General features: G+C 45.0%; 1 protein-coding gene across 1 annotated transcript in view; it reads right to left on the reverse strand.

Moving 5' to 3' along the window:
• Positions 1-1,435: 1,435 nt before the first annotated feature.
• LOC144807226 (uncharacterized) overlaps positions 1,436-26,411 on the reverse strand; it is a 494,237-nt gene continuing 469,261 nt past the window's right edge. The window contains exon 4 of the mRNA XM_078673081.1: positions 1,436-4,357. Coding sequence (XP_078529207.1) covers positions 2,651-3,619 — 969 coding nt within the window. The 5' untranslated portion in view covers positions 3,620-4,357 and the 3' untranslated portion in view covers positions 1,436-2,650. The remainder of the gene's footprint in view (positions 4,358-26,411) is intronic.

A 26,411-nucleotide genomic window follows, 5' to 3' on the forward strand; every position in this document is an offset into this window, starting at 1 on the left:
ACAGCCAACCAGACTCACCACTTGCTCAGTTGGCAGCGGTAACAACAGTCACGGTGCCATCACTGGAAACAATGTGAGAGCCTCTCGGGAACTCTGGATTGTTTTTGTTTACGGCTGATATCGACCACCTGCTGCGCAGCTCCTTAAACCTTTCGATGCTTGTGACGGAACCATTCCGTCATCAGTCACGGCTGAGCTGTGCTGATGACGGAATGGTTCCGTCACGACCGCACCCTGTTCTGGAATGTTCAGCACAGGGGCGGAATCGGCGCCGCACGGAAGCGGTTAAAGCTACATTGTTGTCGATGAGCAGGCAAACAAACATGTGTCTGCCTTCTAGTGTGAGCGCGCGGTAGGAGCGTGTGAGCCTGTGAGGCAGAGAGGAGACACCATACACGTGCACATCGCCTGTCTGGGCACGCACATGGTTTGTCTCCCTTCGCGCATCGAACCCACAACAATAGTCTCGCCAAGGCGATGTAGCGCATGCGCTGTGTTCGCTAGGCGAGACCTAATAACCACAAGACTGGCCTGACTGGCAACAAAAATTCAGGAATTTCATCTCAGTTATTCATATTGCAGGAGGAAAAAACGTGAGAGCAGATTTTTTGTCAGGATACCATTTCATTGAGTCAAGCGAGAAGGATGTTTAGGATGAGGTTGAGGAATGTATCATTCTAGTGTGGAAGATAGTTTCTTTTTTTCTGACATGGATGCATGGTGTGATGCTCTCAGAGGAGACGTTTTATTGATTTGTTGTGAAATTGATGATCACAGGTTGGGTGAAATAGAAGTCAGTTGAAAATATGTTGCAACCTTATTGTAATGTGGCAAATTAATTATCTATAGAGAATACTTTGTTGATAGGAGGAGAGAAGTTTCACTCCTCCTGATTGCTTTAAACAAAGAAGTTTAGAAACTGCCCACTCATGTCATCTAGGAGTGTCAGCCACTAAATGTAGGATAAAGCATGATTTTTGATGGCCTGGTTTGGATCGTAAAGTGGAAGCACCCGTGAGAGGGTGTGTGCAATGCAGTTGGAGTGATAAATGTTTGCACTCCTGTTTGATGTGCGTAATTGGCATGTTCACACGGGACTTGGCATTTCCCCCTCCCCCTCAGTTTTAATACTTACATGATTGTCTTGCAATTATAGTTCACACCGTGAAATCTTGATTTTCAAATTGTGTTGAACTCAACGCGCTAGCCGACCATCTGGACATGGGAGGAGGGAGCCAGATCTACTACACTTATTTCGATCAGCGAGGATGAGTAAGTGGTTGTCAACAGACTGAAATCCTCTGGCTGTGAGTGTCTGTAGTTTAATTGAAGTTTTGATTGACCAACAGTGTTACATCAGGCCCCTCAGACCTCCCGATGAAAATGTGAGTGATTATTCACTTAAGATTTATTTTAGAATGAAGGTATATTCCAGGAAACCAACACATCTATAGTACAGAAGAATACATCAATGTCAAAAATGTATTTTAACATTAACTAATCAATTCATAAACACTGGTAGGAAACAAGGAGCTGCTGCATCAAAAGCACAATGTAATCCCACGTCTAAAAATCATTATATGTTTGTTAAACATTCAAAGATACACAGGCTAACTACAAGGATTCCATAGACTTTCACACCAATGATTAAACGAAATCTGCAGATATATGTCCCAGAGCATGCTATTACTTGCAAGTAACCCAAGTTGCAGCTTCCCCCTAAAAGTGATTTGTGAGTTTAGCGTTTATAGAGTAATAGTGTTATTTATGTTTGGTAAAATGATGAATAAAATATATTCGGTGATAATAGAACTTTTAATTGAAGAGACAAATGAGTGAACGGCATGTTCAAAATAAGTGGTTGTTTGTAATATTTAGTGTAGAGAACAACCATTATGCTCATATCTACTTTTATTCTAGGATATTTTTTGACTAATGTTGTTGGTAGCTTGCTTATTTTGCTTATTTTGCATGTTGTGTATCAGCTTGTCTTGGCTCTTCTAATGCTTGTCACTCCTCTGGAGTAAAGCCTCTTTGCCATCCTTCTGATTGGGTAACTTGAATTGTTTGTTTTTTGGTTGAACACTCCATGTGAGTGCATGTGTTTTGGGGTTATGGATTTACGGGTTTTATCACTAATCCCTAAATCTTGCTGAAAGTACTCCTGTCAGTCCAAGCATTGTTCATTCTGTTGCTTTTACCAGTCGAGTGATCAGATGTGCTTGGATGTTGTCCTTTATAACTCTGTTTCACTCAATAAAAACAAACCTTTCTTTTCTATTAGTCCACATTATGCTCGTCTCCCAAAGTGTTTCCTGGTGCTTCTTGTTTCTTCCTACCTGTAGAGAAATGAACAATCGCTGACAATAAACGCTTTCATAATTCTACAAATATCTATGTTTTACTTCTTTCCTGCTAGCCGGGTCTTCTATCATCTACTTTTCATCATCTGGTATTTGAATGTTCCGAATAATTATAATGTTATAGTTTTCTGTAATTCATTAATCTCCCAATAACTGCACTTGTTTGCTCCTTTGTATTTCCACAGATACGTCAGTATTATTGTTAATGTACTTAAAATCTTGACGAATTCCCTACAGCTTGAGGTTTATTTCAACGTGTGATCAATGACGGTGTGTTTTTGCTTATGTCAGTGTAGAATTGATAATCGAGTAAAGGCCCTCATGCATTCAGTGCACTTGTATGGCTTTTCCCCCGTGTGCGTTCTCTGATGCATCCTTAAGTTTGAGGAGTTACGAAAACTACTTCCGCATTCGCTGCAATGATAAGGTTTTTCCCCGGTGTGTGTTCGCTGATGACTTTGCAGGATTGATAACTTAGTAAAACTCTTCACACATTCACTGCACTTGAAAAGCTTTTCCCCGGTGTGAATTCGCAAATGAATCCTTAATGCTGAAGAGTCATGAAAACTACTTCCACATTCACTGCAATGGTATGGCTTTTCCCCAGTGTGTGTTCGCTGATGACTTTGTAGGTATGATAATTGACCAAAGCTCTTCACACATTCACTGCAATGGTATGGTTTTTCCCCTGTGTGTGTTCGCTGATGCCTGTGTAAGACTGATGATTGACTAAAGCTCTTTCCACATTCACTGCACTTGAATGGTTTTTCCCCTGTGTGTGTTCGCTGATGTGTTTGTAGATATGGTAACCGACTAAAGCTCTTCACACACTCACTGCACTTGAACGGCTTTTCCCCCGTGTGTATTCGCTGATGATTCCTTAATGTTAAGGAATGTCTAAAGCTTTCTCCACAATCATTGCAATGGTATGGTTTTTCCCCTGTGTGTGTTCGCTGATGCCTGTGTAGGACTGATGATTGACTAAAGCTCTTTCCACATTCACTGCACTTGAATGGTTTTTCCCCTGTGTGTGTTCGCTGATGTGTTTGTAGATATGGTAACCGACTAAATCTCTTCTCACATTCACTGCACTTGAATGGTTTTTCACCTGTGTGTGTTTGCTGATGGTGATTTAGTTCTGATGACAAACTAAAGTTCTTGTTGCATGTGTAAGGTTCTTCTTTCTTGGTTAATGTCTCCAAGTCTGGTATATATTTGCCTGCATCCCATGACTGTGTTTCCTGAAGGGCAAACATGGCTGATAAAGCACATGTTCTATTCTCACATTCCCTGTATGTATGATATTTTGCACATTTGCTTTCTGATTTAATAAAGTGCAAATGTCACGAAACACCTGCCACACTCAAGGTCACCAAAAAAACGTCGCACTCATAAAGAGTGCAAGGCTTCTTTGTGGGCGATAGTGTCTTTGGAATGGTTAAATGTTATGCACAGTTAGGGATAATGATCTATCTTCCTTCTGGTCGGCACAAACTGGGACATAAACTTGTATTTCAGATAGCAGAACTCGTCTTTCTTTTACACGTCAATTGTCTGGCCCCACACCATTGTTCTTTTCTCGGGTTCCTGTGGTTTGGCTAGAAAGAGTTTACCATACACCGAGCGCACTGAATGGGCGTCTGTTATCATTTTAAGAAAGCGGAGCACTGCTGTAAACACATCATTTCAATACCAGGATCAAAGTTGGTGTTGGACACCTGTTTACAAGAGAGTTGCTTTGTCAGTGTTGTTGCCTTAATTTTCCAGCGGTTATTTCTTAGTTTTGTGGAGTGGAGGTGCTCGGCTCAGACTCTTACATTCACTGAATTGCCCTTGACAGCTTCTTCCAGGATCCGTCAGTTAACGTTCAGGTTCGTCAATATGACGTTGCTGAGGCCGCCTTGAATACTGGAGCTCAATTCTTCATTGTTTTTGTTGATTTACAGTAGTATCTTCTAAATCCATTATCATTTCATGTATTCAAGGCTTGTTTCCTGTTGGATGTAAAATGATGTTAAATTACTAAATGTAAACATGAAAGAATTAAATACATAATGTTTAAATTGTGGTACAAGACATTTCTTCTTTACCATCTTTGAACGTTACAGAAGGATTTTTCCTCATACACGGATATTTAACTAAAAGCTCTATCAAAGAAGTCACATCTTATTTACTTCAGAAAAGGAGGTGATTTGCCAGAGTTTACAAAGTAACTTAATAAAGAAAGTGCGCTCACAGAGCACCCACATGCCACAGGTACAGGAGTAGGTAGATGCATATGGTTAAGATTTCATTTAAACAAGAACAGATTGTAGAAAAAGAGGACTCAGGATGCGCTGCAGTTTCTTCAGTTTCAGGAAGTGCATAACAAAGGTAACTCTTCAGGAAGTACATAACAAAGGTAATGCAAGGCGCATTGTGTGGAAGAAGATATACTGCGTAAATTACTGTTAACCCATGTATAGGTTGTATTTCATTTTGCAGTTCCTGTTATTACATTGGTCTTGTGCTCTTGTCTCTGAAGAGACGGAAACTGTGTATGTTCTGTTTACGGTGTGCCAACACCAGGTGCAGTATGTTTTTATCTTGTGGGCTTTCTTGGAATATGCTTGCAGGCAGTTTCGGTGCACCCTGTGCGCGCCTCCTGATTATTGCCTGATCATAATAATTTATTGTTTGTCAACCGTCTTCAGCGTAATGTTCTCCTACGTGGCTCAACGTGTGCTAGACTGCAGATTGTAACCCAAGGCAGGACAGTGCGGTTGGTAGCTGGCTGTTCTCACTCGAGCAATAGCAAATAAACGTTGCTTCCTGACTGCTTACAACTGTGCTTGTCCATGCTTTATTTAGAAGAGTAGTTTGGTTTAACCCCTTGTGTGCTCGTGACGGAACCGTTCCGTCACAAGCCTCGGATGGGCTGTGCTGGTGACGGAACGGTTCCGTCACGGCCCGCTCGCCGCGCCTGCGCAACGCGAATTCCATGCCTGCGCTGAGCGTTCTATTAGGCGGGCGGGGCCGTGACGGAACCGTTCCGTCATAAGCACAGCTCACCCGAGGGCCATGACGGAGCAGTTCCGTCACTAGTACGCGAGCGCCGCGCGGCCCCCCCTTCCCCCTAAGCACTGCGGCGGAATAGCTGCCGCAGCTAAGGGGTTAACAAACTGTGCCAAAACCCAGGACTACCAAGTCGGAGCCCAGTTGGAGTCGCCACCACGGTTGGAGGGCCAGGCGAACTTGATGACTTCAAAGTGTTTGCCTGGAGAGGGGAGACCGGTTTCCTGCAGTTGCAGTTCACAGCAAGTGACTCGCTTGGCTGAATCCCAATGAACCAGACCTCTGTTGCCTTGACACAGTAAAATACAGTTATCAACCAGGAAAGGAGACATTGAGTTTAAAATTTTGAGTGGTTCAAGGCCCACTTGAGTGGTTGTTTGCGGGTGGTTCGAGACCCCCGACCTGATTTGACCTCATATTTAGTGACAGGTGGTTTGAGTCCCCATTTCTGTTATATCAGTTTCAATTGTGTTCCTCCTTACCACTGGTTGTTGTGTTAGTAAAAATTGTGCCTGTGTAGCAACTTTTTGTAGCGACAAGTATTTAGAAGTGCCACAGTCCACATCTCCACCCAGTAGTCCGGTGTGGTATGTAATTAAAAAAAGAGTCTCCAGGAAGGCCTATTTCTGAAACAATGGCATGAATAAACTAAATCCAATCCAGATTTGCAACAGCCAGGAGTAAGATCCTTTGAAAAAGTGAAGTTGGGTTATTTGCAACAATATTTAATGGCTCGGCAAAGACAGGGAAAGATTTGATTGTTACTTTATGAGGCCTTACAATGTTGGGATGAACATGCATGGGTCAGAAACTGCGGGGTCCACTGGGAGGGAACAGTAAGGAGACAAGCACAAGCCAACAAAAGAAAGAGAACGCAGAAAACTGGTATCGATAGGATAAGAAGCAGAAATGTTGGCTTGTAAAGCTTATGCTCATAAACACATAGATCGTACATCAGTTGTCCCCTCAGTTCCCAGCGGTCACGAGGACCCCTGACAATATCCTCTGCAGAAGAAGTGCAGCCGCAAGAATGAGATCCTTCTCATACTTCCCAACCCTAGAACTGCACCCACTCATCAACGATTTCTGGAGGTAGAAGGGGTGACGATGAAACCAGAAGATTTAGATAAGACACTCCAATGACCAAAGAAGAACAGGACAGGCCAGAACACATACATCATGCCATAATGAAAGAGGGTTCAAAGGCCTATGGTAACAATGTACCCGCCAATTTTAACTTTAGGATGAAGCACCACCCACTGCGAATGGTCTCTGACCAAATCTATTATATGTGTAAGGATTGGTTTATAACGTACCCCCCAAGTCCGGGTTATCCTCAATTATCCCCACTCCAAGATGCTAAAGACATTGAGGAACATTTTAAAGATACTCATTTACCCCTCTCGGCCCAGACGGCTTACCTATTGATGTTTACCAAACGGTAGACAAGATATTGAACTACATAAAATGCAGAGCCATACCTTGGCGTATTGTGTTTTTATCCAGGAGCCTAAACCAATATTTCTATTTTATGCCCTTGTTCGGTTATAATAAATAATATCCCTATAACGGCATAATAATCATATCCATATTCAGTCGTAGCACATGCTGTCACGTTAGGCAAGGCTACTTCCCCGGACTCCTAGAAAGCACAACGACTTCTCTAAACAAACCAAACCTCCAGCAACCTGGGAAATCCCCCTTGCTTTTGTTTTGATTTCGTCCTAGAACTCCTGTGAAGCACTGAAAGAACGGCCAGTTCTTAGTGACATCTTTATTGACGTCTTATGTCCAACCTTACGTCAAACCTGGCACCTTTCAGGTATAAACATACCAACGTTGCCTTAAGCAAACACACGGTGGTGGTTTTGGATCAGAGCAGCTATCTACTTGCCCGAGAGCCCAGCTGATGCGAGAGCCCACGGATGCTGCCCCATCTCTTTTGACGCACTGAGAGAGACGCTGTCTTTTCTCCTGCCGGGAAATCCAGCTCCGGTGTTTCCAGATACCTTCGCGGGTTACTGGGATATCGAGTCCTGAGAGAGAGATACCAGACCTCCTGCTTTCTATTACCCAGGTACGGAACTGACTAAACCCTTAAAGAGAATTCTTGAGTCAGATTCTTGGCAAGCCAAACTTAACTTAAACTGCTACTTACTTACTCCTTCCCACGTATTAGCCTTAGGTCAGGTACACTGGGGTAGGCGTATTTAGAGGCACCAGTTGAGTACGTTAGTCAATGTATACATGTATGTATGTATTTTATTTATTTTAAAGTATCATATGGCTAAGAAACCATATCAATGCTTTTACAGTATTATTTTATAATCCTCCTTTTACTGTACGCACTTTACTTTACTACGAGTATTGCAATTGTGGCAATTCATTTCTCTTGCATGAGGAAGAAGACTGCTCAATAAAAAAGACCTTTTATTGAAAACGCCCGTCTCTCTTTTCTCTGCACTCTGGTGAAACTAAGTAAGCACTATTGACTGAGTGAAATAGCTGTCTATTGTTTTCCCAGGACTCTAGAGATACACTCTTATTCTGGGGGAGCAAAGTTGTCATGTTTTATGGTTGTCAGAAGCTAATCCCTTCTTGTCTATCCAGGGAGGTTAAACTCCTCCTCGTTTATTCGAGAAAGTTTCTAGTGACCTCTGAGCTAGCTGGCAAACCTTAAGTCTAATATAGTCAGTAGAGATCTAGTCGACCTCAGTCCTACGTCTAAGCTGCTGTTATATTATTCCAATGCGCAGAGCCTATTGGGAATATAGGAACTACACTACATGGTGCCCAACGTTTGGCAAGGCGATAAATCTAACGCAAGACGTTAGAGTAACTCAGTCGTGCTTTTTCACACAGACCCTTTTTGCCGTAAATACTCCAAAAGACGTCTGGAGTGGGTAAAAGGTTAAAAACCGCCAGAACTTAGTAGGAAGAGATTCCTATGTATAGTTTTTGGTTTAGTCAACGTTGAAGGATACAGTGTTCCAAAAAATTGTGCACCTAATCTTTGTTTCCTTGAAACGTGATCTGCAACAAAGACCTTTTTGTCAGTAAAAATGTCAGAAAGTGAAGACGAAAGGGAGGCAGCTAGAATAGCAGCTCAAATCCTAGTGGATGACACAAGTCTCCGAGACAATGACCCGAATGTTATACTCATTCCGGTCAACATAAGAAAAACTATAACTCCTAAACTTATAGAAAATGGACTAACACCGAGAGGCGGAATAGTCGTATTCGTAATTGAGGCCCATGAATATCGGCAGACAGAGGTATTCTATCCATGGATAAACTTTCCCGCAGCAAACGCTGTCACACACGACTTCCACTATTACAAAATAGAGGAACCTCCGGATGAATACACTCCTTTTGAGGAGGTTGAAATCCCATTAAAATACCAAGAGCACCTGCTCTGGTTTAAAGGCGCCCTAAAACATAATAATCACATCACCAGGCTCGGTCCACTAGGTAGACCAGGAGCAACGTGGCCGGTTCTAGCCAGCTACACACCACAGCCAGACATTAAAAAAATGTCAGTACCAGAACTTTTAGCACAGCTAAAACAACTAATTAAAATACATAGACAATTAGTCCAATATGTAATGCGGACTTCAACAATCCAACCAGCTATTAACATTCCACAGCTGACCCCTCATCAGGGGAACACAAACAAAATAACACCACAGAACATATAATCATGTCTGGGTAAAGTACCCGTAAAACGGGAACAAATTCCATTCTGGTTAGCACAAAAAATAACTCAAATAGAGGCAGTATTTCCGGATACTACCCCTACCGAGAAACACAGAATTCTGACTATCTGTCTTCCAATGGGGATGGCACCACATGTGGAGGACTGTGACACTTGGGGTACAGTCTTTGCTTCCATTTACACAAAAACACATGGTGTTCCGTCTATGGCGATAATACCAGATGTGCTAAGACAGATTCAAAATGAATACGGTCCAGAACCTGCTTTAACTCTGGGTATGAAATTACTGAAAGACTTCAAGAAGGTCTCGGCTATATTCTTAGCCAACATAAAAGGAGAAGCATTATCTGTGGCGATCCGTCAGAAATTGAAAGAAACAGATATAGCAGATGTAGGAAGGTGGCTACCTGACTATGGTTATCCCAGATTTTTTGCCTGTGTTTAGCTGGTTTTTTGACTTAGTTGACCTGGTTCCCTGCTAATCAGGGCCCCAGGCCATCTGCTCTCTCTGTAAAATGGATTCCATGTACCCTAGGTACATACCACAATTGGAAATGGACTCCTTGTCAGCCCCTGTATAATGCACTATAGGTGCCCAGGGCATAGGGGCCACCAAGGCCTACCAGGGGCTGCAGCATATCTTTTGCCACCCCTGGCTGGTTCTTAAATTGACACAACTGGCTGATCACTCAGCTGGGGTAAGGTGGTGTAATCACCCCTTACTTAGATATAGTATACCTATATCTAAACCTATATCTGGACACATATAAACCTTTGAGCCACTCCTATGGAAGGCCTCATCAATCCTGGAGGCAGAGTGCGTGGTTTAATGTGAGATGGAGCTCTAGCATGAGCTGAGCCTGTCTGCAGCTGTCGGAAACCACTCCCTAAGCTGTTTCAGGATAATGCCATACCATATACTCTTAAATGCCTTATAATCCTCGCGGTTATATAGCAACTTTGGTTTGGCTTTATCAAAACATGTCGTGTAAGGTGTCATATGATTTGGAATACTATCCCCTCGCCAGTTCTGGCGACGGGGATAGCATTCCACCCCTCTAGAGGGGTAAGACATGTTACTTTACTTAAATGCGGTTACTTTCTAAAAGGACCTTAGATCCACAAAATGGATGCCTCTGCCACAGACAAGAGTCTGACCCCCTGCAGCTGACCGAAACTCAGCCAAATGGGGCCTGGACAAAGGGTTTCCTGTCGCAGGGGGGTGTTACCACCCTCCAGACAGGAGATAGTGGATTGTAGCAGGGAGGTTTGAAAGAAACAAGACACTGCTTGGGGCGCACAAGGCTGCCCCTTGCATAATCCGGCCAAACCGGTTCTGGGGCACTCCAGCCCTCGTGCCAGGGCGGCCTGGATCAAAGGAAGGGGGTGTATCCACCCACTTCCTGGGTCCCACCCATAGGAGGGGACCTAGCAGGTAATCCAGCCCCCCAGATTCGAATAAGAGTGGGAGCAGTGCCAATGCACTTCAGATTTCCTGACGAAACATAAGAAATGAAACTCTGGACCCTTCGACATCCTACTCAACGTGGAAGCCCGAAGAATCTCCCTTGTGGTCAAGGAGTGACCACCCTGTGCAAACAGGCACCATCCAGCCATCGACGTCTGCTTTGTCGCAGTTCCCGCCGGAACTCGAGCGACAGAGATCGACGAGATCAAGCTTGCCTGCCTTCCAACAGCCCGATCCACAGTCCCGGCAGAGCTGAGACCCGTGGAGGCGACCGGAAGCATGGGGCACGCCATCTTGAATTGACCACGAGACGCTGACCGTGCAGCCCACGAGTGACCCTCGAAGCTGTACACCGGGGTTTGAGAAGCCCCAACCCTGAGCCACTCTTGCACCGAAGTTCAGCCCTCCACACTCGACGAGTGCTGCGTGGGGCCCTTCTGCTCCATTTGGCTCAACGCATTGGCCCGGTCACTTGCCAGCCGGCTAGTGGCCCCTGTGCCGATGAACTTTGAAATTCGACCTGCAAATCTGGTTGCTCCAGATCTGCACCAGCTCCCCTGAAAAGGAGCCCCCACTCTGACCCTCCTGGTTCGAGTGAGAAGCAATCTCCCGGTTCCGCGTGGATTGCTTTTGCCAAGTATTGTTTGCTCCAATCTTGAAGCCCACAGCGCCGACGGCGAGAGCCTGCGTGGGACAGATCGTGACCTGCTCCTGGACGTCGTAGATGCCCCAGAGCCCACGTGACAGCGGAGAGAAGCTCCTCAACGACCACCTGATTGCGCCCGACATTGCCTGGTTCCGTCCTGGTTCCACCCTGGTCACTGCTGAGTGACCCAGACTCTGTCCCCTCTGCTTTCAGGTACTTTTCGACTTGAGTCCACCCTTGGACTCCACCGGACACTTCTCTTTCACCCCGCCTGCAGCCCTTTCAGCTTCAAGCACCAAGAACCTGCGTGACGAAACCCGACTCAACTTCGACCCTGTGCACCCGCTTCCTGTGGGTGAGGTAACTTTGCTCCGCCGGTGTTCCCACACTGGTACACATCTCTAGGGTCTGTGTCTTAAGTTTTGTTCCTCTAGGTTCAGCGGAAGTGTCCTTAAACTTTAACTTTACAACTTTTACGCACCATTGGTTAACATTGGTGCATGCGTGCGCTTTCCGCACTGCACCCGAATCCCGTGGGCTTTTCCCGACTTCAGCACTGCTTGTCCTGACTGCTCCCAGCGATTCCCTAGGCCCTAGGCCTAACCACTGTTCGATTGGTATCTCTTATACCACTTGTTTAGTATATGGTTTGAGTGGCCCCCGCCCTCATCCATAATTGTGCAACTTTGTATGTTTAAACTGTGCTTTTGATTTAACGCTTGTGCCCCTTTATTCATAAAGAATACTGGGGATTGTTTTTAGTAATAAATACATATATTTTTATAATATATACTTGTGTGGTGTCCTTTCATTTGATATTACAGGATTGTATGTGGTAAAACAGCTCGCTTAACACGACCTCTTAAGTTAAGCCTTTAGGCTGCTTAGTCCATGCTACCCCTAGGATAGCTTGTCTAATAAGGTTGACTTACAACCAGACACCATAAGGGATTGTTTGGTCTGATAACCGGTGGTTCCAGAATTGGAAACATCACCTATCAGGCCAACTTCTCACAGCAGACCAACCAATTGAACTTGCCAGAATCATAGAAAAATCCTATGAAGAACTAGGAAGAGATAGTTTGGGTGGGAAACCAGTAAAACCCCAACTAACTGAAAATCCTGAAAAGATATTTATTTAAAATAATCTAAACACTCCAAAAAAGAGCTGGGATGGAAATAAACAATCCACTCCCAAAGAAAAAAGATTCCAGTCCAGAGGAAGGTCTCCTCGGCGGAGAGAAAGATCTCCGGACCAAGGACACAAGTCTCCCCAGAGGGAGCCCTCTGAGAAAAGATACAACCTTAGAAATAGGGATAATCTGAAGAAACCTGATAGATATCAAGATATTGATACACGTCCCTCTCGATCTTTTCAGACTTCCTCGCAGAAATCGGAAAAAAGAGGACGGTCAGAACACAGGGAAGAGCACGTCAAGTCCAAAGACAAGGAACCTGCTCATCAAAGTAAAAAATTACAATTTCCAAGAAAGAAGGTAGCCAGTATTAAAATAATCAAACATGCCGAGGATACTGAGGACACAACTGAAAAACGGAGAGTGGGCCCAGACAATACTAGACAGCGCAGCAGAAGTGACAATAGCTCGCAAGATCTTGATAAATCATCTGGAGACAGTGGACACAAATGAATACATTCAGGTGGAAACTGCAGACACCAGAGTTAGCAAACCTCATAAAATATACGAAATAACATTACGTATAGAGGGAGATAAGACTAGGAAAGTAAGGGGTCTGTTTTGGGATAACCTTTCCAAAGGCTATGACATCCTTTTAGCTGAGAAAGACTGGCCACCAGAGTTTGTCAGGGAGTGCCCTCATGGCGAAGAAATGATTATGCCTGCCTTCTCAAATCATATTCCAATTCATAAAAAATATACAAGAAAATGGGCAGTAGCCCAAGCTCCTGCATTATATATAAATCATGTAGGATGTGATGAGAACTCTCCTCCTCACAAAATCCAGTTAAAATGTCAACCAACTGCACAAAGGCAGTACCCAATTAAGCAAGAAGCTAACAACAAGTCAGGGAGATCCTAGATCAACTTGAATACCAGGGGGTGATTGAAACATGCACCTCACAAATGAACAATCCTTTGTTTCCTGTCTCCAAGCCAGACGAATCATATCGTCTAGTTTTGGACTACAGACACCTTAACTCATGTTGCAAGACATTTGCAGTACAAAACTCACACAGTGCAGCACTAATGAATAACATCGTGCGCAAAAAATACAAAACGACATTAGACATCTCTAATGGATTCGTTTGTCAAAACATTGCACCTGAAAGCAGGTATTTGACCGCTTTCTCAATAATGGGGTCGCAGCAATTTCTGTCGACTCCCACAGGGATTCAAGAGTAGCCCAGGATTATTGTCAGCAAGAGTAACAGAGTTACTACAAATATATGATGATGAAGCATTATCTCATGTCGATGACATCTACCTCACAGACGATGACTTGGATACTCACTTGAAAAGAGTGAACACCATAATACTTGGGTTCGCAGCAGAGGGTTACAAATTCAACTTTAAAAAGTCACGAATTGCCCATCTAACAGTCCTGTTTTTAGGATATGAATTATCAAGTGAAGGCAAAAGCCTAGCAGACAATTTCTTAGAGAAATGCGCTGTATTTCAAGCACCAAAAACGCTGAAGAACTTACAATCAATACTAGGTTTCCTGAATTTCAGAAGAACTTACATTCTAAACTATGCAGAGAGGGTTAAACCTCTCTATGAACTAATAAAACCTGATTTTAAACCAATCAATTGGACTCAAAAACACACAGAAATTTTGAGATCGTTGCAAACAGACATGTTAGCTAAAACAAAATTGCAAACTCGCGATAATACACACAACCTTGTAACCCGAGTCATCCCAGGAAGATGCGGATTCACGTACCTGACCTCTAATGAGGGAGAAACTGTACCAATAGCTTACAAATCACATTTGTACACAAAAGCTGAAATTAAATTTAGTTCAACGGAAAAAATTCTAACTGCGGTTCAGACTGCTGTAGCAAAAGAAAGAGCCCTAGCACAAGGTAAACGAATAATAATCGTTACACCAGTACCAGCCCTAGAAGCGGTAATAAAAGCAAGCATTCCGAATGCTAAAGCACTACATCCGAGATGGATCCAATGGGTTAATTCTCTTGCTGCAACAGACGTAGTATATGAATTTGAGGCTAATTTAAAAACACAAGAATTTATACAATATGAATATGAATGTCCTCTGCCAACCGAAATCCTACCTCTAGAACACTACGGCTGTAGAATATATACAGACGGATCAACACAGCCCGCAGTTGGGGGTAAACAAGCTTACAGTGCTGCGTGCGCGATTGTTAAAGGTCGTTGGCACGAAGGAAAATTTAGACCACTGGTCACTAAAACACAATCTCTAGGAGATTGTACAGCTCAGCGAGCTGAACTACTAGCATTTTAAATGGCCCTTTAAAATACCCATCGCGAATTCCCCACACTCATAGTGTCCGATTCATATTACTGCGTTCAGTCCTATAATGAATACCTGAAGAACTGGGTTCAAAACGGTTTCAAAGATGCAAAAGGTGGCACAATCAAGCATAAAACGCTTTGGGAACAAGTAGTTCTTTTACAGAAAGAACTACAAAAGACTCACGTGATACATACACTGAGTCATCAACGGGATGGCGTTCACGTTGCGGGGAATTCATTGGCTGATGAAGCCGCAAAGGCAGCTGTGCAAACGGCTTCCGTAGCTGCTATCACCCGGTCAAAAACAAAAATAGACAGCGATATAATGCAAGCAGTCAGTGCGTCAGTAAAACAGGACAGAAAAACACTCCCGAAAGGCTTTCCAGTAAAGTACTCATACATAACTGATGCGAATAATGTTCCTTTTGCTCGAATCCCTGGAGTGGGGGATAGGGCAATTCCAAATATGGAACACAGGTTAGGACTAATTACAGCGGCACACGAAGGACTGGCTTCTGCACATGCTCGTGTTTCCGCCACAATATCGTTATTAAAACAGAGATATTGGTGGCCACGCATGAGAATAGAAACTAAGAACTATGTTCTAGAATGCGAAATATGCCAAAGAATGAAAGTATCAACAGTGAAACGACCAGCACAGACGCCTCTTCTAATCTCCGATAAACCATTAGCTTGGGTTTACCTGGACCACTGTGGTCCCTTACAAAGGGATGGTAACTATAAATATATCATGGTCGCAGTGGATTCCTGCACGAGATTCATTTGGATGTGGCCCCAGCGCTCGGCTGATGCCAGAACTGTTATAAAAGATTTGCGAGTCTATATCGGCACATACGCAATTGGCATGCTACATTCTAACCAGGGTCCTGCTTTTAGCTCTCGAGCTTATAAGGAGGACATGACCAGCATGGGCATTGAATTGCGGTACTCTTGTCCCTTCCATCCTGAGGGAAATGGGATTGTGGAAAGAAAAAACCGAGACATAAAGCAATCTATAACGGCGAGGGTATTAGGTTCGGGTGATGGGTGGGTCCAACATTTAACAAGTGTCCAACGTAGTCTTAATAATCTGCCAAGAAATTCACTAAAAAGTTTCAGTCCGTATGAACTATTGTTCGGTACTAGAATGCATATTCAGGAGTTAGATAGTCAGACTTCAGTGGTAGAAGAAAAATGCTTTGACATCAAAGATCGTTTGGCTATTTTACAGGACTTAAATGAAACAAGAAAAGACCTGAGCAACGTAAAGTTAAAACAGCAGCCAACAACCACTGAAGATAAACCACCTGTCCCAGCAAGGCCTGTCTGGATTCCAAAAATTGGGGATCTGGTCAGAGAGAAGATTGCGGTGAAGAAGGAATTTGGGCCTTCTTACAGAAAAGCAGTACCTGTCTTAGCTGTCAGCGGAACAAGATCAGTTGTGCTACCGCCCCTTGCTGTTAAAAAGGAGAACCGAGTTGTATCCATCGACCTGGTAAAACCACAATCATGTGGCCAATAATAAGTAGTAGGCCCAGTGGACTCCCAAGAAGTAGCAGAACACCAAAACTTGCTACTATAAAAGAGGTTCAAACTGAGAGACTAATCACATTTGATAAACCTACAGTGAATAAAAAAGGACTATGCAACAAAGCCATGGAACTTGTGCCTCTTGAAACCCAAATTGCAACAGTCCGTCAAGAAACACCAGTCTACAACGATGTAGCCTCAGTCTATGCTAATGAAACAAAGAAAATTCCAAAAGCAAATAAAAATCCGGAAGCGATTCCAACAATTGACAGAACTGCATCTGGCTACTTCATCAATTTCGATGACTTTTCTGAGGATCCTAGCGAGCCTGAAGAAACGCCAGCAACAAAAACTTTTAAAGACAAAGTAACTGAACTCTTTCATCAACTCAAAGAAACCTATCTGATTTCTCCATGGATTTTGGATTGTGTTAGGTGTACCTTTCCTCCTGCTTTGGCTCATCATGGTTCTTTGTTTGGGAAAATTCATTGAGGGAAAATACAGTACAATGGACACAGCAAGTCAGAACATCAACTTGGTCCTAAAGCCACACAATTCATCTCACATCGAGAAAAGAGAACTATCATCCGTGAATGTCACAGCCAATTCAATACCCGGTGGGGTAGCTTGGGACAAAACTGATTACGAAATCTATGCCCCGGTCGAGCTCTTGAAATATCCACACCAGTTTAAGGTTTCATTAAGTGACTTTGTAAAACCGAGTACATTCTCTGATGATTGGGACTTTGAAAGCATTAATGATATGATTTCAGACTTAGTAATGTCAGCAAAATTTACAGAACATGATTACTTACAGGGTACATCTAATTATGAAGAAATGTATTGCTACAATCACTTTGCACATCACTTTTTGCATAAATCTGCTCAACCTAGAAATGTTTTTAATTATAATCAATGGGAACATTGTGCAACTCCACCAAAAGGTAGTTCAAAAACATTTTACGAGAAATTTCCATACTTCTCAGGGTTTAACACAAGTGAAGCAGAAACGTTTTATTTCAAACTGTTAAATAAGACAGGGGTGAAAACAATGCTGACAAACACTAAATTGATCTATTCGGAAACATTTTATGAAAAAATGACTACATTTGGTTTTGATTTTTGGAAAAAAAACATTGAAACAAAAACAATCTGGGGTACCAAAGATTGGCAGGTCCAAGGTATAGAATCATTATTTAGAGCCTGCATGATCCCAGAACAACTTATATTCTTGAATGAGACAATTCAAAAGACAACCTGTCTTGGCCTAGCCAAAATTAAAGACTTAAACAAACCGTCTATTCCAAAGCCAACACCTGACAGTAATAGCACTACAGATGTTGAGATAGACGTATCCCATATTTTTAACCAAAACAGAACACATCCTGATTGGAAAAAATGGTTGATATGGCCCATAGACACAAATAACTGTCAAGATAGATTCCTGAATAAAATACAGGGGTTCAAATTGACCAGGCCAGACCCTAGATACTCCCAGAGACAACATCCAGGGATAGTTACAACATACAGTGTAGGGAAACTCTGCCTCGAATGGCTACAGAAATCCACACTGGCAGAAATTAAGCAACACTTAACTTTACTTAAAGACGGTGCTGACTTGCGTAATTTCATAATGGGACCACGCAAACAGCATCAAAAATGTTTCATAGCGGCCGGTATATATGCTGCACACAACGAAGCTTGGAAAGAAACACAAATTGAAACAGCAGAAAAAATATGAGAAATTGATCGTATTAATTTGGAAAAATCATTTTCTGTTGTGGACAATGGGTTAATGACTCTGTCCTCCAGAAAATATTCACTGGACAGTATTGTATCATCTGCTATTGATATAATAGAACAGGACTTACTAATGTTACAACACGGTCAGTCCCAATTGCGTTCTATTGTACAGCTTGGCTGGACGTTGCAAAATCTGCGTTCAGGCTACGTGCCCTGGCGTTTAATCAACACAACGTCATTGTTCTCTATCTTTAACCTTACTGATACACAAATCAGTTTGGCACAAAAAGGAGCAGACTATACGATTCTGAGCATTGAAAAACTTGAGAGATTACCATTGACAATGTCAGAAAGACCTGTCATTGAATGGATAATACACGGGATAATAACAATTCCGATAACAACTTTCCAATTTAAATACTGTCAAGAGTATATACCAGCAGGCCAGTATGAAAGGTTGGGTAAAGGGTACATTAAGTCATCATGGAAATTACCTTACACACACACATGTTATAGTGAAAAGGAACAGAATGTATTTCTTAGTGGTAACAATTGTAAACGATCACTAAGTGGTATACTTCTGTGTCAAGGTATTAACCTGCATGGGGCCTGTGAGGGGACTTCAAATAACCTTTCATGTCACCAGCATGGCACACCTGCAACACGAATAGAGCCATTCTTTAGACGGCTTTCTAACGGGAGCTATATTCTAATAGTGCACCACAGCTGTTGTGGCATGGTGCTAGGAAAAGCTTATCTTGTGAGCGTTAGTTCCATGGCCACTTGCTGTATGCAAGTATTGTATCCAAACAGCACTCCAGACACGGAGGCGAAAATTTGGCCTTTTTTGAATATCTCTTCTATTCGAATTGATACTTTAAGCAGAATGAAGTCTGTTCTTTTACAGACAACTGTGCCCTTGACGTCATCAAAAGAAACGTATGATCTGCAAGTTGCAAGGACAACGGCAGAGATGCATACCCTTTTATCAACAAATTGCCCAGTGCATTTCGCAGAAATGCTAAGCCAAATCCTAAATATGTCTGATACCAGTGGTATCCCCCATGTATTTAAGACAATTTTTTCGGGACTGTTAACACCCTTCGAAACAGTTCTGGGCATTTTTCCTAATTTTGTCCATTCTGTCTTTGGCGGCCTACCACTTCTGTTGGGACTCATAGCAGGCATTTTATTTTTGATACTTCTGCTTCGATATGGCAAGCCTAATTGCAGACAAGACTCCAGCAACGATGGAAGAAACAAACCCTGCTATACGCTATCGGGACAGCATCACTAAAGTCCTTGGATTAGCTCGGCTAAGAGATCTGAATATGACCTGGTTTCTTTCATTCAGACCCATCTGGCAGAATTGTATCTTACCTGTGTTAAGATGTATGGTGTGCGGAGAAGAATGCGTGTTGGACATCTGTCTCACACTACTATCAGAAGAACCATTGGCTACAGATACTTTGCTAGGTCCTGTAATGGCTCATGCAACGTGTTGTCCCCAGCGGTTACCTATCCTGATGACGGCATTCGTGGAAACTTCACCACTGCGATTAAAGGGTAGTAAATTACAAGATGAGAGCAGCATCAACCAGGTATGACCCTCTGTAAGCAATGCTGATCAATACATCGATGAAAGCAATCATGCTCAAGACTGCATGGTAGCGACATTTTCCAACTTAGTCGAACTTTCACCTGAAGCAGTTAACTGCTTTTTTGAAAGTCTGTCTGAAATTATGTTCTCCCCTGAACAGAAAGAATAACTTTACAGCAAACGAGCACACAGCGTTCCATGAACTCTGAATTCGGCCTTCAGCTTTGATAAACAAAAGCTACTGAAAATATTTGGAACTTTTTTTTTCTTCTTCCCCTGAACAACGAAATTATTTTTTCCCCGGGAATCGAAAATATTTACTTTTTTGGCACATTGAACTCTGCTTAAAGTAGAACTATTCTTAGAGAACAGAGCTTCTATTTTTAGGACCTCTAGAAACAATATATTATCTCAGCCTCTAGCATATTTACAAATATCTGTATTTATATGTGATGAAGTGGTCTCGCACCTTTTTTCTGTAATTAAGAGCCATTTCATGTGTAATTTTCGCAAAATCATTCCACTGCCTATTTTATGAATGATTACTCTGCTTGAAAAACATAAAGTATCTATACTCATTTTTCATATATTTCGCATACGCCATTTCAAATGCAAAAAATGTATTTTGGGGTGGATCGGTATACACATGCACCATTAGATATGTTTACTATTGCTTAGGACATGAATTCGTGGAGTGGGTGTAGTGTGTTTACCTAGGTACATGAATCGATATTTCTATTCTTTGCCATTGTCCGGTTATAAATCAATACTATCCCTACAACGGCATAGAAACCCTATTCATAATTCAGTCATAGCGCATGCTGTCACATTAAGCAAGCCTATTCCACCAGCCCCCTAGAAAGCACACCGAGTTCTTAAACAAATCCAAGCCTCCAGCAACCTGGGAAATCCCCGCTGCCTTTGTTTTGATTTCGTCCAAGAACTCCTGTAAAGAACTGTAAGAATGACCAGTTCTTAGTGACATCTTTATTGACGTCTTATGTCCAGCCTTACGTCAAACCCGGCACCTTTCAGGTATAAATATACCAACGCTGCCTTAAGCAAAGACACGGTGGTGGTGAATCTGGAGCAGCTACTACTTGCCCGAGAGCCCAGCTGATGCGAGAGCCCACGGACACTGCCCCTCCCTTTTGACGCGCTGAGAAAGACGCTGTCTTTTCTCCTGCCGAGAAAATCCAGCCTCCGGCGTTTCCAGCTCACCCTTGCGGGTGACTGGGATATCGAGTCCTGAGAAAGAGATACCAGCCCTCCTGCCTTCTAATACCCAGGTACTGAACTGTCTAAACCCTTACAGAGAATTCTTGAGTCAGATTCTTGGCAAAACAAACTTAAATTAAACTGCTACTTACTTACTCCTTACCACGTATTAGGCTTAGGTCAGGTACACCGGGGTAGGCGTATTTAGAAGCACCAGTTGAGTACGATTAGTCAATGTATATATGTATGTATATCTTTTATCCATTTTAAAGTATCATATGGCTAAGAAACCATATCAATGCTTTTACAGTATTATTTTATAATCCTGATTTTACTATATGCACTTTACTTTACTATAAGTTTTGCAATTGTAGCGATTCATTTCTCTTGTATGAGGAAGGAGACTGCTCAATAAATAATACCTTTTATTGAAAACTCCCGTCTCTTTTCTCTGCGATCTGATGAAACTAAGTACGCACCTTTTGACTGAGTGAAATAGCTGTCTTTTGTTTTCACACAACTCTAGAGATATACTCTTAATCAAGGAGAGCAAAGTTGTCATGTTTTATGGTTGTCAGAAACTAAATCCCTTCTTGTCTATCCAGGGAGGTTAAACTCCTCCTCACTTATTTGAGAAAGTTTCTAGTGAACTCTGAGCTAGCTGGCAAAAACTTAAGTCTAATATAGTCAGTAGAGACCTAGTTAACCTCAGTCCTACGTCTACACTACTGAAGATATTATTCCAATGTGCAGAGCCTATTGGGACTATAGGAACCACACTACAGGGCCCAGGTCGTGGAGGGTCTTGTGTGCGTGGGTGAGGAGTCGGAACGTGATTCTCTTGCTGAAAGGGAGCCAGTGCAGGTCTCTCAGGTGTCCGGAGATGTGGCTGTGTCGGGGGATGTCCAGGATGAGTCGTGCGGAGGCGTTCTGGATGCGTTGGAGTCTTTTCTGTAGTTTGGCTGTGGTTCCGGTGTAGAGGGTGTGTCCGTAGTCCAGTCGGCTGGTGACGAGTGCCTGGGTGACCGTCTTCCTGGTTTCGGTGGGGATCCATCGGAAGATCTTTCGGAGCATGCGTAGGATGTTGAAGCATGATGATGAGACGGCGTTGACTTGTCTGGTCATCGAGAGGGAGGATTCCAGGATGAAGCCTAGGTTGCATGCGTGGTCCGTTGGTTTGGGTGCGCTGCCCAGGGCAGGGGGCCACCAGGAGCCGTCCCAGGCAGAGGGTGATTATCCAAGGAGGAGGACTTCCGTCTTGTCTGAGTTCAGTTTCAGGCGGCTGTTCATCATCCACTCGGCTACGTCTTTCATCCCTTCGTGTAGGTTGGTTCTGGCGGTGGCTGGGTCGTTGGTGAAGGAGAGGATCAGCTGGGTGTCGTCGGCGTAGGAGATGATGTTGAGGTTGTGTTGGCGTGCGATGGCTGTGAGGGAGCTCATGTAGACGTTGAAGAGGGTGGGGCTGAGTGATGATCCTTGTGGTATGCCGCAGATGACTTCGGTGGCCTCGGATCTGAACGGGGGGAGGCGGACTCTCTGGGTTCTTCCGGCGAGGAACGAGATGATCCACTCTAGTGCCTTCTCTTGGATTCCGATGTTGCTGAGGCGCTGCACTAGGGTGCGGTGGCAGACAGTGTCGAACGCTGCGGAGAGGTCCAGGAGGATGAGGGCCGCTGTTTCCCCGTTGTCGAGCAGGGCTCCGATGTCGTCAGTGGCTGTGATGAGGGCGGTCTCGGTGCTTTGGTTGGCTCGGAAGCCGGACTGCGAGTGATCGAGGGATCCGTTCGTCTCGAGGAAGGCGGCAATCTGACTGTTCACGGTCTTCTCGATGACTTTGGCAGGAAAAGGGAGGAGCGAGATGGGGCGGTAGTTCTTGAGGTCAGTGGGGTCTTCTGATGGTTTCTTCAGGAGGGCGCTGAGTTCGGCATGCTTCCAGCTCTCCGGGAAGGTGGCGGTGTTGAAGGAGCAGTTGATGATGTCCCGGAGTTGGGGTGCGATGATTGAGTCGGCCTTGTTGAAGACGTGGTGGGGGCATGGGTCGGTTGGTGATCCGGAATGGATGGTGTTCATCGTGTGGATGGTGTCTTCGGTGCTGACTGGGGTCCAGGTAAGGAGGGTGGTGGTGGGGGGCGTTGGTTCGATGGTTGGGTGCGTGGTCTGTGCGCCGAAGCTGTTGTATATGTTGGCGATCTTGCTGTGGAAGAACGAGGCGAGAGGGTCGCAGAGGCCTTGTGAGGGAGTGATGTCGTTGTTTCCGGCGCTGGGGTTGGAGAGCTCTTTGACGATGCTGAAGAGTTCCTTGCTATTGTGTGCGTTGTTGTCAAGTCGTTCCTTGAATGCTGTCTTCTTGGTGGTGTGGATCAGTTGGTGGTGTTTGCGGGTGGCGTGCTTGAGGGCGGTCATGTTGTCTGCAGTCGGGTTTTTTCACCAGGCTTTCTCGAGGGTGCAGCAGTTCTTCTTGGAGTTCTTGAGGTCGTCGTTGAACCAGGAGGCTTTCTTGCTGCCGGGCCTGCTGGGATGGTTTTTCAGCAGTGCAAGGTCGTCAGCGCAGTTGGTGATCCATTGTGTGAGGTTGTTGGCTGCTTGGTTGGGGTCTGTTGAGCTGGCGGGAGGGTTCTGGCTCAGTGATGTGATGAGCTGGTCGGTGATGATCTTGTTCCAGCTCCTGCGGGGAACTTGTTGGTGGTGGTGAGTCGTGGTCCTTCTGAAGCTGAAGTGGACGCAGCTGTGGTCTGTCCAGTGGAGTCCGGTGGAGTGGCTGAAGGAGATGTACTTGCTGGAGGGGAAGACTGGGTCAAGCGTGTGTCCGGCATAGTGGGTGGGGGTGTTTACTAGTTGCTTGAGTCCGAGGTTGGCGAGGTTGTCCAGCAGGGTGGTGGTGTTGTTGTCGTTGTTGTTCTCCAGGTGAAGTTGAGGTCCCCTAGGAGGATGTAGTCAGCGGAGGAGAGGGCGTGCGGGCTGATGAAGTCTGCGATGTCTTCGCTGAATTGTGTGCGGGGTCTAGGGGTCTGTAGATGAGGGTGCCTCTGAGTGTGGTCCTGGGGTCGGTTTGTATTTGGAAGTGAAGATGTTCGGCGGCTGTGAGGGTGTCGTCGGAGTTGGTCGTGATGTGGATGGTGTTCTTGTGGATGATGGCGATGCCTCCTCCTGTCTGGTTGACGCGGTCCCTCCGGGTGATCTTGTATCCGTCCGGGATGGCGGTGGCGAAGTCGGGCGCTGAGGAGGCGTTCATCCATGTTTCCGTGAGGAAGGCGACATCTGGAGATGTGGTGTCGAGCAGGTTCCAGAGTTCCACGGCGTTTCTGTGGACGGAGCGGTGTTGAGCAGGATGCACTTCAGGTGGTTGCTGCTGGTGCTCGGCTTGGTGGGTGCGGTACAGGTCCGGGAGCAGGAGAACTTGCAGGATTGGCAGGTGAAGGGTCCGTGGGAGCGTCTTGCTCAAGGAAGAGAATACACGCAAGTCACTCCATGACCGCATCTCCTCGACCCATCACTGTGCACGTCTGATACAACGAACGTCTACGTCTCAGCTGTTGCTTCTTGCTCAAACGCTATTGAGGTCTCATGATCCTTGTGGAGGGGGTAATCTGGTCTGGTTTATGCTGGTCTCATGATCCTATGGGGGGGTAATCTGGTCTGGCTCACGGTGGACTCATGATCCTACGGGGGTAGTCTGGTCTGGCTCATGGTGGTCTCATGATCCTACGGGTGGGGGTAATCTGGTCTGGCTCACGGTGGTCTCAGGATCCTATGGGTGGGGTAATCTGCTCTGGCTCATGGTGGTCCCATGATCCTGCGGGTGGGGGATAATCTGGCCTGGCTCATGGTGGTCTCATGATCCTATGGGTGGGGTAATCTGGTCTGGCTCATGGTGGTCTCAGGATCTTACGGGTGGTCTGGCTCTTGGTGGTCTCATGATCCTACGGGTGGTCTGGCTCATGGTGGTCTCATGATCCTACGGGTGGTCTGGCTCTTGGTGGTCTCATGATCCTACGGGTGGTCTGGCTCATGGTGGTCTCATGATCCTACGGGTGGTCTGGCTCATGGGGGTCTCATGATCCTACGGGTGGTCTGGCTCATGGTGGTCTCATGATCCTACGGGTGGTCTGGCTCATGGGGGTCTCATGGTCCTACGGGTGGTCTGGCTCATGGTGGTCTCATGTGGTCTCATGATCCTACGGGTGGTCTGGCTCATGGTGGTCTCAGGATCTTACGGGTGGTCTGGCTCATGGTGGTCTCATGATCCTACGGGTGGTCTGGCTCATGGTGGTCTCATGATCCTAGGGGTGGTCTGCTCATGGTGGTCTCATGATCCTACGGGTGGTCTGGCTCATGGTGGTCTCATGATCCTACGGGTGGTCTGGCTCTTCCTTCCAAACATCTTGTGTCGGGATAGATGTGGCCAAAAAATGTGATCTCTTCTTTTTCTGGTTCACTCTTGACTGGATTCAGTCGATCCAACGCCGTCCTGCTGGAGGTCTCTCCCCCTCAGTCGGGAAGCCCAGAGACTCTGGGCCTCATTTACGAGGTTTTGGGTAGGGCAGCACCACAAGGAATCTTGCTGCACTGCTCTACGTCAGAACAAAAGGGCAGGAATGCACCGTATCTATGTGATACAGATCATTCCCGTCCTTTTCCCCAGCGCAGGCGCACAATTGGCCAATGCAGGCAGCCTTTTGCCATGGTGCAATGCAAGGGCGCCTACGTTGCGGGGCTGATTGATTTTGGGAAGTAAGGGAGACCTTCCTGCACAGAATAAATCACAAGATGCAATTTCTTTATTCTATGTGTGCTGCAGAATGCAGCACAAAAAGATAAGGAAAGCACGAGGAGAAATTCTCCTTCTTGCACCTCCCTAATGATTTAGATTAGATTCTGATGTATTCCCAGGTTCACAATCTCTCGTAAATCTGGGAATGCGTCAGGTTCCATGAGGGTTGTGTTGGAACACCCTCAGCAACACCCATGGAACACGTAAAGTGGCTTTATGTCGCCTTATAAATATGCAGTGACACATTGCGCCACTGGAACATCAAAAAAGTGAATTCCGGTGGTGCAAAACTGCCCGTCTCTGGGTTCTACTTGCACCAGCATGGGTCCTGGCTAGGTGCAAACCATCTGGTCAGCTCTCAGCCTGAGTTGGCATCATCTTGCCGACCACGAGCGGCATCTCCTTTTGGATTCTGGTGCAGAACATGTTAGCCCTGTGGGTCCCCCTCAGGTTGACCGATTTGCAACTTGTGATAACGTCCATTGTCCACAATTGAGTGTCCTCCAGTTTACACTGGGAAATGTTGGGGGACACATTTCGGTTGAGGTAGAGTTTTCCACTTCACTACACCTTTCTTCCTATATCCTTAATTCCTCCAGTTGTCAGGAACATTCACCATGACTGGTGCAAAGCAATTCTTACCACCCATCACTGGTCAAAAGGCTGTGGTACGTGGACCATCTGCACCTCTCTTTGTGCCACCCTCTACATCTGCCTCTCAGAGTGGACCTTCTTTCTCAAGGTCCACTCTGAGAGGCAGATTGGAAAGTCTGGAGATCACGAGAGGCCGGATACGCACCTCACTCTCCAGAGCCCCCACCTTC

Source organism: Lissotriton helveticus, chromosome 1_2 (genome assembly GCF_964261635.1).
Source record: "Lissotriton helveticus chromosome 1_2, aLisHel1.1, whole genome shotgun sequence".
In the NCBI taxonomy this organism is placed as follows: domain Eukaryota; kingdom Metazoa; phylum Chordata; class Amphibia; order Caudata; family Salamandridae; genus Lissotriton; species Lissotriton helveticus.